General features: G+C 41.0%; 1 protein-coding gene across 1 annotated transcript; it reads right to left on the minus strand.

The window, feature by feature from the left end:
• Positions 1-433: 433 nt before the first annotated feature.
• Positions 434-9,313, minus strand: vgll4a (vestigial-like family member 4a). The gene is made up of 5 exons (XM_012827445.3): positions 8,670-9,313; positions 8,022-8,205; positions 7,508-7,733; positions 7,273-7,384; positions 434-5,380 (listed from the first exon to the last, which is right to left on the minus strand). Exons 1-5 carry the CDS (start codon positions 8,749-8,751, stop codon positions 5,175-5,177), a joined length of 810 nt encoding a protein of 269 aa, XP_012682899.1. The 5' UTR covers positions 8,752-9,313; the 3' UTR covers positions 434-5,174.
• Between the last annotated feature and the right edge of the window lie 1,230 nt (positions 9,314-10,543).

A 10,543-nucleotide genomic window follows, 5' to 3' on the forward strand; every position in this document is an offset into this window, starting at 1 on the left:
AGGGTAGGAGTAGTACTATACTGTATAGCATTCAGACGTCGCAGCGCTCGATGCAGACTTGCCTGATTACTTGATTCAGAGCTGTTTTTCGCATTAAGGCTAATGCTGTGATGTCTCTCTTTCATGTCTGCTTTCAAAGGCTGACGGCTCATTCAGTTTGATTACATGGGTTTAGACAGAAATTAACACTTTTGAATAGGTTTGGCAGATTATCATCGGGTCATGTGTATGTAAGCATCAGTCTCCCGTTCAGACACATAGATTCACTGTGCAAGTCATTTTATTGGAGTGAAGGGTTTTTGCATAAAACTGCAAGTCGCTGCCTTAAAATGTTATGACTTCTTAAGGCCGAACACGCAACTGAACCCCAGCCTACCATGACACAATTTAGAAGTTCACTGCCTGTAACAAAACATACACTTGACACAAAAAATCTGATAAAAGCACTTTAATGTTCTTAAGGTTAGGGAGTATAAAATGCATTATTTTTCTCTTTTTTTTTTTAATAAACACAAAAAAAATAAGGCCACCATGTAAAGAACACATTATTACAAACTGTTAATGGCATTTCAACAGAAATGTCTGAATACAGTGCTCTTGATGGATGCTTTGACCAGCGGCACTGAACTCCTGCATCAGCAGACCGACCCATATCAAACGGGCAGTTCTCACGACGAGGAACTTTGGTCTGGTTTGTGACGTCTTCAGTGTTCTCCTCATCATTAGGCCATCCCGACAAAATCAACCTCCACAAAACTGCACTTGATTTACTTATGACGGGTCTTTCAAAAAAGATCAACTTTTTTAAATGATATAAATGCATGCTGACAGAATAATGAATATTAAATAAACTACCCATCATGAACCATCTACTCTTGAGGCAAAAAGAAAAAAAAAAGTAGTGTTCATCACGCACGGCGCAATGATAGTCTTAGTCTTACACGTACAGTATAGTGATAAAAAGGAAGCGTTTCGAATCACAAGGAACTTGAAAAGCTTGTAGAAATGGCAAGAGTCTCTGAATGAGGGTCCACTGAACACATCCTTGACACTAGACGCTGAATAATGGTGAGTGATAAACTCCGAACACACTTCAAGAATTCTCGAAAGCCGAGTTCAACAACTTTCTCCACAGACTACCCAGAATGCTCCGTCTCAGACAACGTATAGCTTTTATAGCGCTATATGGACTGTTCTTTTAGCGTCAGCACAAACAAATGAGCTGTGTTTGTCAAATTTGAAAGCATCCATCTCGCGGTCAATAAGGCTTTTCACTCCCATGAGTCTTACGCTACTGAGCGCTTCTCTAATCTGTCTGCAACAAAGGAGTGTGTATGTCTAAACGTGCAATAAGCAGCACCGTGGTAAGGTAAGGAGAAAGACGAATGCGGCTGGCAGAAATCTCAAGTAGCTACTGAAACTGAGTGGGAGAGGACGAGTTCATCCAGACATTTTGGACGATCTTGATGATGACTTTTTCAGGCTCGAGATCAGTATATGTGATCTGCCCCCTTTCACAAGACAAATTAATAAAGAGGTTGTTTTATCCGGGTCATTTCTTGTGTACCACCATTACATTGTGGCGTTTACACACGCTGCTCACGGAAACTTGAATGCTTCATTCAATGTTATTTTACCTACAGCACCTTTACCTTGCATGGCACCGGACTGAACTAACCAATTTGTGGAGAGTGAGCAAAGCAAACAAACAAACAAACAACAAAGTCTCATGAGCAGCTAACAATGACACAGCCCTTTCAGAGCTTCTGAACCAGCAACGGGGTCGTGAACCTGGGGCTACCTCTCATAGTTGCCTGTAGCAACGGGGTCGTGACCCTGGGGCTACCTCTCATAGTTGCCTGTAGAAACGGGGTCGTGACCCTGGGGCTACCTGTCATAGTTGCCTGTAGCAACGGGGTCGTGAACCTGGGGCTACCTGTCATAGTTGCCTGTTTAGTCCCGGAGGATCTGCTGGTGTTGGGCCAGTGATCTGTGGGGCCTCCCTGCCATCCACTGCAGATGGACACACGACCCAGCCATCCATGCACGAGCCAATCAGACTATCTTTCCTTGTAAAGCCATTGCCCTTCCACTGTTACAGGCCCATATCATGCATGGCTGACCCTTCTCACACGGTCAGTGCCTCTCCATCTCTTTCATTAGAGAGGCAAAAACAGCCAAAGGAAAAAAGGCAAAGGTATACAAATTTAAGAGATTGAAAGAAAGTAGTGGAGATCTGGAGTCAATACAGGCCTCCCACAACATATGGGAATCTGGTTTAAATATGCACGGGGGATGATGGCATATTTATTGTGTTTAAAGTTTCCTAACCAAATCCAATGGCTCGAAGTCACGATGCAAATTCAAAAAAGCAACAGCAAAGGTGAGCGGTGCTTTTGACAAGTTGATGGCTAGCTTTAAAAACAAAAGGCCAGGCTTTTTTAGTATGGGCTCTCATCTCAACCCAATACTACACTTTCAACAAGTTGTCACAAGACACACACCCTTGTAATGAAGTAACAAATCCAGACCAGCAGGCTTGAGCATGCGCAAGCACACCTAACAAAGCTGTGGAAACATCCAGAGTAACCCACCACCTTTTCTATTCAACTTAACTAATGTGTTTTAATATAACGTCCAACTTAACTAACGTGTTTTAATATAACGTCCGACTTAACTAATGTGTTTTAATATAACGTCTGACAAACAACAACAGAGAGAGCCTGTTCGTGTTCATAAATTCCCTCTATGGCAACCATGCGGCCACTGTTAGCACACATGGCACAACCCAGTAGACCAAAACAGAACTGTTGAGAACGGAGTGAATCAGGACACCGTTCACAGAGTGGCATCACCTAATTAGTGTCTTGGCCGCCACTCATGTTGTCAACTTTTATGTTCAACCACTGCGTATCTCTCACTGTTCATTTGACATGGGTATGAGTGAATCCCACACATTTGTCAGAGGTAGCGACAAATTGTTATAATTTGAGAAATGTCAAGGGTAAAGCGTTCACAACTGTGTCTGTTAACTCAGACAACAGTCCAGAAACAGATGAAATGGACGAGAGATCTGCTAACCCACATCACCATCATGGACCATGAACGGAAAAGATATTAACATGAGACCAACTGCAACACCCAGTGTGTCTTCATCAGCATGGGAGGTCTCCATCTGAACCAGTGGATTCTGATCCTCTCCAAGCACACCTGTGCACCTGGGGGGAATTAGACCCGAAGCTAGGAATGTACACCCTCTTCATTCAGAGTCCTCTTGCAAAAAATGGCAATCGTCTTTTCTTTTTTTTTAAACAAAAATAACAGGATAAGATAGTGAAGAGTTCATTATTAGTAGACCAGTCTGCAGATGTTAAGAGTTTGATTTCTACATGATACAGTTCTGCATGAAGCCAACGCATCCTGCGCTGCAGTGATCGGGGGAGGGGGGGAGACCTGGCCCCCCCCCAACGCAGCAGCTTGCCTTTCCAGAGGCCTTTATCTTTCAAGCGAGAGGCAAACGTATGAGTATTGATATAAAAAATATATTGAGTACAATAACTGTGCCAGCAGTAAGTATTTCTTAAACTGTTACTGACAAAAATAAAACGAAATCTGAGAGTAATTAGCATAGAGCATGATATGGTTTGTAATAGATACCAGCTATTGCAAGCATGCGGTTGTAAGCGGTAGGCCTACTTTACACCACTGGTCAATGTGGACCAAAAGACAGTGCTCAAAAGGATCCAAAACAAAAAGGCGAAAGCTGACAAAACGGACCAAAATTGTTATGAAAACAAATTAAAAGTTGGAGTGTGAGTTTCAACAGGCGTCAGACCTTGTTCAGCTTATCATGTTTTGCACATTTTTGGACTACATGTTAAAAACATTTGCCGTATAGTATATACTAACTACATAAACATATGCAGTATACTATATACTACATGTTTAAAAACGTATGCAGCATACTATATACTACATGTTAAAAACGTATGCAGTATACTATATGTTAAAAACGTATGCAGCATACTATATACTACATGTTAAAAACGTTTGAAGTATGCTATATACTACAGAGTGACGACCACACTCTGACATTAGTAGATGTTTGCTCTCTATGTAAAGTCATGCAGTGCAAAACATGATAAATGGTAAATGAACAAGCACCTAACAGCAGCCAAACAGTCTTCTATTCCTGTTGGTTCTCATTACCTTACAGACAGCCAAAGAAAAAAAAGACAATATTCAGTATACTTAGGGCTGCAATTACAGTAGATCAGCCCAGGAACCATTTCTTAAATACGATTCCTTAACCCCGGCAGTTTCCTGCTGAACTCTATTAAACATTTAGAATTTCCTCAAAATAATTCAAAAAGAAGAAAAATAAAAATCACAGGCAGCACTGTGCTTCTGGGATGGTGACACCAGAGAGAGAGGTTGGCTGATGGTGGCTGCCAACAGCACAGTTAACACCCAAACCCGCCACGCGCCGCCACTGCTCTGGGCAGACTCCAGCGACCATCTGGGCCTTTGTTTGGGCTTTAGGTAAGGTGTAAAAATCAATTTTACACCTCTCCTATGAATTAACATGTATTTACATCTACTCAATGAGTGTAGTGGGGCCTTCTTCCACCCAAGAAACGTTGGCAGTTTCAGGTGTGTGAAAAAAGGCAGTGAAAAATAATAAAATAATTAAAATGGCCAGATGCTCGATTTTGTCAATAGCCTCCATTAATTCCTCTACCTGCAACTCATGCCATAGTGCAAAACCAGCCTTGGCCGTCCATTTCAAGTAAAAATACACACATAATATATTAAGATAAAAGTTAAAGAGCCAGGGTGAAAGGATATCACTGAAACAATGGCTTGTTAACACTAAGATTTCTTTGGTAGCCAAGCTCCAAGGCCTATGTGTCTATCACGTTAATCTCTGGCTATTTGGCCTCATTTTATATAAAACAATAACACCTTCCTCTGGTCTACCACTTTGCAATATAATTTCCCTAGTTTTGTTCAATGCTCGTCTAAGTTTGGCTATAAATGGAAGTATACTGTCAAAGAGCTGCACTTTAAAGCAAAAATGCTTGCAGAGGGAGAAGGGGGGAAGGGCAGGGGACCGTAATTTCCTATGACCTCATCAAGGGGATGTCATTTGTAGGCTGTCGCCACTTTTTTCTTTACGACGAGGACTCTGGGCCCCGAGAGCCACTACCCTTGGCCTTGATCTGGTGCCAAGTCTCACCCAAGGCTTTGGCAAAGTGATCATCCACAGAGCCTGTAATGGACACGGAGTTGGAGGCTGGCGCTGGCTCCGGCTCCTTGTAAATGTTGCCCAGGCTGCGGCGGAAGTGCTCCTCGATCACAGGGTCACAGACCATGTTGGCTGGAGAAGAGAGAAGAGAGAAGAGAGAAGAGAGTAGTTACAAGTAGGGGTGGGCGATATGGCCAAAATCTTCTATCACGGTATTTGTAATTGTATATCACGGTTACGGTATATATCACGGTTTATTATACGTAGGGTGACCAGATTTGAGTTTGTGAAAAAGAGGACACTTCAGCGGTGGCGAAATGTGTCCACAGACATAGGCTATACAGTATGATCTGCTTTATTTATTGACCCTTAAGAACACTAAGGTGCAGAAACAATACTGCCTCAATAGGCTATTGGCCTAAGCAATAGTGGCCAGTATATGCCTACTTGTACTCTCTCTACGTTTCCATTGAATCTTTAAATAGTAAGATTAAAACAAAGTGCATGTAGTGGCATTTAGTCCAGTGCTTATGTGGCTTTCAGTGGTTCTTTAATGTACTTTCAGAAGAGAAATCAAGTGTTAACTTTCTTTTCGATGTTTGTTCATATGTAAACGCAATAATGATGAGAAACATTTTCTTATATGGCCACATATTAAAATAAGAAAATTAAGAAGTTGGCAATTACACATAGACGCCCCATTGACCGCTTCAGCCCGTTGCTGCGACAAGCGAACGTCGCAGCAACATTGGTGAGGTGAAGCCTGTAAACAAACGCAAGTAAACGATGGAGCTGCGGGGGTTTTTTTGCATAAAAAGCACGTTTACATTTCTCAACCGATATCACTGAGTCGTTTTTTTATTCAAGGGTTTATGATCTAGGTGGAGTACCAAAACAAGTTGTCTCCATGTTACTTAGAATCTCGACAGTTATAATCGCCATAGACGCTCACTGTTCTTGTGCTCCCACAGCTCCTTCACTACAAAATAGTGCATCTTTAACTACTAATATTTGACCATCATTGAGAAAAATGGAACAGAATCTGCAAATAAATGGCTACACTAGACACTTCAGTCCATATTTTTCAGTAGATCTTTCAGTAGAATCTTTCCCAACAGTCGAGGATTACTCAACAAGTAGGCATGACAGTCCTTGCAGGTCATGTCCTTAAAAATTGTACTAGGTATCGTATTATACGGCTCTTCAGAATGTTCAAAAAAGTTCAGTTGATTTGAATGGGCCACCCCAACGTTCGCAGGTCTGTATTTTCTTTATATTCACTGCTGCGAAAAAGTAATGACCATCATTGGCAACGGGGTTTGTGCTTTAATTCACGTCTTTCATATCATATCATTCCGCAAGTAGTCCGGTCATTTAACGTAACTTGAAGTCAGCAAGTAATGGGTTGCTATGCAACACCTGAAACTTGAAAGTTCTATTTGCCTGAAGAACAATTTTTTCTAAACGGAATCACTAAACGGCAACATAATCGTTAAAGAGGTATTTTGGAGGAACGTCTTCTATCATTTTGGGGAGTAACTGTAAAATAAGCGGGATGATGTATAGTTTGGAGGTCATTATCTAAAAATAAATCGATTGGATTTCAAAATAAGAGTATACCGCGGTTGAAACGGTATAGCCAAATCTCTCCCGGTAGACACATTTCTACCGTTGCACGGTATATACCGTCATACCGTAGTTACAAGTCTTTTATTGTCAGATGCACAGAATGACACAGGGTCTTCTTAGGACAAGGCACCGCACAACAACCTACCATAGCATAACATAGCAAACATAATACAACATAACATAACATGACATACACTCTTGGAAACGTATTACTCATTCAATTTGATATTTATTTGTATCTATATATAGTACCATTAACAATGAACAGCACAAATATCAGCGTGCTATCATAAGTTATCTGCATTGTTTATCCAATTGAACATATGCAGAGGTGTCATGTCTGAATGCGTAGGCACAAAACAAAGACAGGAAGCGTGGGGTGCGAGAGCCCTTACCATTTCCTTTGCTCTTGGAGGTTGAGTCGCAGCTGTCATGGGACATGTGGCAGTGAGACAGGTTACAGGAGCGATTGCTCGCGGGGGCACAAGTGATCACGGAGGGGCGATTCTAAGGGGGCAACAACAAACAATAACAACAACAGCAGCAAATGGTTAGGTTTTCCTTGAGGCTACAACACGCCTACTGTTAACAATGAAACCATTCTATGTAAAAAAACAAACAAACACAAACCTGCTGACGCTCTACTGGTCCAGTGACTGGCAAAGCTGTGGAGGTTCGCCCAGTGTCCATATTGTTTTTAGTCAGAGCCAAGGGTTGGTCCATAGCAAAGATAGGCAAGGGTGCATACACTAAGTTACCATGAAGATTGTTAATTGCAGAGGCGGGATACTCAAAGGGACTGTGGGCATGACTCCAGGGGTCTTGACTGTTGTCTCCATTTGAAGCTTTTGCCCTCCTATACAAAACAATTACATCTGTTTATATAGAGGGATACTTTCAACCACAACAACTCACAGCACAAGTGGGGCATACATTTTCTAAGTTTGTATACTTTCAGGGCAAAGGCAAATCAATAACAAGCCATTGATGTCAGCCTTCTACGGAGATAACCATAACATGTTGCTAAAACCTTAACTGAAATAACATAATACACAAAAATCAATATGAGTTTGGACAAAATGGTACTAATTATTTACAGAATTACACAAACCTTAAAGTATAGTATTACACCAGTGTTACTCACAGTTGTGCGGCAAATAGTCGGCTCATTTTGGTCACATGCTCATTGTCGCAATCAATGCGGTCCTCAATGTGCTCCCCAATGTATTTTCTTTTGCTCGGACTTACGGGAGGGGGCCCCGTTCTGGAACTGCCCATGGAAGAGGTCATGGGTTGCATCCTGGACTCTCCTGTGAGACCTGACTCATCTGGAAATCAAACAGTCCGTTTCATGAGCAACAGAAATCATTAATATACATATAAAAATCAACTTATGCCAGTTTACGCCTACATTTCACGGAAACGTTAATTATGTTTTCCCTTTTCCCCCTTCACCCGTCTTAATGTTAAGAACAACGTTATAACGTTAGCCCGTTGACCATGAACGACACAGTATAACAAAGTAGTCAGTTAATAGTTAAAACCTTAGTATAGTTTTCCAGTAACGTTATATCCAGTAACAATTTCAGATACCAATACAAGTTAGTAGTGAGTTTATGACTAAATCGCACGGTTGTTAAACTCCACAACATTAAATTAAGTTACCAGTGAGATGTCCCTTCATAGTTGACGTCACATTGTTATTACTTGTTGGCGTTAATATGTGCTAAGTTATTGTAGCCAGGATGGCTAAAACGAAACAAACGATTAGAATGCCAAGCTGTAACGTTACCTTCGTAGTGTAGTCTCCCAATGTTATTGTTCATTTTGTCCAAGTACTGGTAGTTCAACAGGTCCATTCTCGTGATAAGCATTTAGCTAGTTAGCTAACTAGCTAGCTAACTTAAAAGGACTAACCAAGCTAGCTTCTAATTCAGCTAGCAGGCAAGCTATTAATGTATTTTCTCTCCTTCACTTTATGTGTCAAGGAAATGGTCACAACAAACGGCTCTTGCTTTGTTAAGTTTCAGACAAACGTTTAATGTCTAGCAAGCGATAAGCTAACGCTACTATATTACGGTGTCTTACTTTTGTCGACGTAGCGAGTTAGCTAAGATGAACAACAAGCTAGCAATATTCACTACTTTGTGAATAACGACGAACTTTTACTGACATTAGGCTAATGCTAACAAGCTAGCCAACTAAACAAAACGGTATAGTAATTTAAAAATCGGATAATTTCAAATATTAAAACAAAAACGCTTTGAAAGAACACCTGGATAACTTATGTTATATGTTTAGTCGATTAATATCTACGACACGTTATCAAAACAACGTGTTTAAACCAAGGAGACGCGCCAGTTTTCACAGCCCGCTGTGAAGAACGTAGCTTCAATGTAACACGATTGCTAACTTACTCCAGCTAACTAGTTGGCTAACTTGTTTGCTAGCCAGCAAGCTCTGACTCACAGGTTCTGACGTAGGCAGAAGAACTGCGCAGTGAGGCGAATGAGACCATTTGCGCAAAGGCGCAAATCCCAATATGCGAGAACGTTAACTATAATCATTATAGCCTCTCTTATAACGTGGATATAAAGTGGATGCACAAGAAAAATGTTATTTAAAGCAACACTGTGCAACAATTTGCCTCTTTTTGAGGTATGTTCATGAGAAACTACTTTTGTTATCATCTTCAAATACGTTTTGATGTATGTGGTCATGTGAAAGATAAACACATCTGTTGTTCCCAATCCCACTAGCCGTCCAGGCTGTACACTATGTAGTTTTGTGGTCTGGGTTGGAACACCCCACAAACAAGTAGGTCTAACACAAAAAACAGTTTGCATGTTAACATTTATGTGTGTAAGCTGGGTTGTTGGTGGTATCTGTACGTTTTTTCTGCATTCTTTTTAGGTATGTAGAATGCTTGTTTTAGACCAAACTCCAATTTTTTGGTTTTATTGTCATTGTGTTTTAGCATGGCCTGGAAAATTCTCCTACACAACTGTTTCCATGGATACTTTTAATTACAGTAAATAGTCTATACTGTTGGTCACTTGCTATGCCTAAACAATAAGTAAGGATACATAAAACAAATGTAGAAAGATACAGAGATACATTCTATCCATGCAAAATATCAAAACATCAACATTGCATTTAGCATTTTAAAACCCACCGTTTTTAGGGGGAAATAACACAATTAGTATGAAATGGCTGTGTAGGATTATTAACATCAAACTGTGAAAATACTGACCTATGAAAATACTGAATAATGAATATTTCTGAACATTTCTCAAGTCAGCGTGACATTACTAATCAAACTAGATGGGTCCACCCCCACACACATTTCTTTTTCTCTCCTCCTGTCTTTGCAAACACCCCCTCTCTCTTCCTCTCTCTCTCTCTCACACACACACACACACACCACACACACAGCAGTTTACAGGAAAGACGGCTCTATAAATCAGTCCCTGTGAAGGATGGGGTTAACAGTGCTCATTGGAGTCCCAGGAGAGATGTGCCTCTCCTTTTACACAGACACTAATAATCCCTCCTAGCCATTTTCTCTTGTCCTCTCTGCTCCCTTAGAAGACAAGCAGCACAGACGCAAGGGCATAGGTGGACCAAAAACATTGAGCTAACAGTGGAGAAGGTAGCCTCCATTTT

The sequence above is a fragment of the Clupea harengus genome, chromosome 4 (genome assembly GCF_900700415.2).
Source record: "Clupea harengus chromosome 4, Ch_v2.0.2, whole genome shotgun sequence".
NCBI classification, from domain to species: Eukaryota; Metazoa; Chordata; class Actinopteri; order Clupeiformes; family Clupeidae; genus Clupea; species Clupea harengus.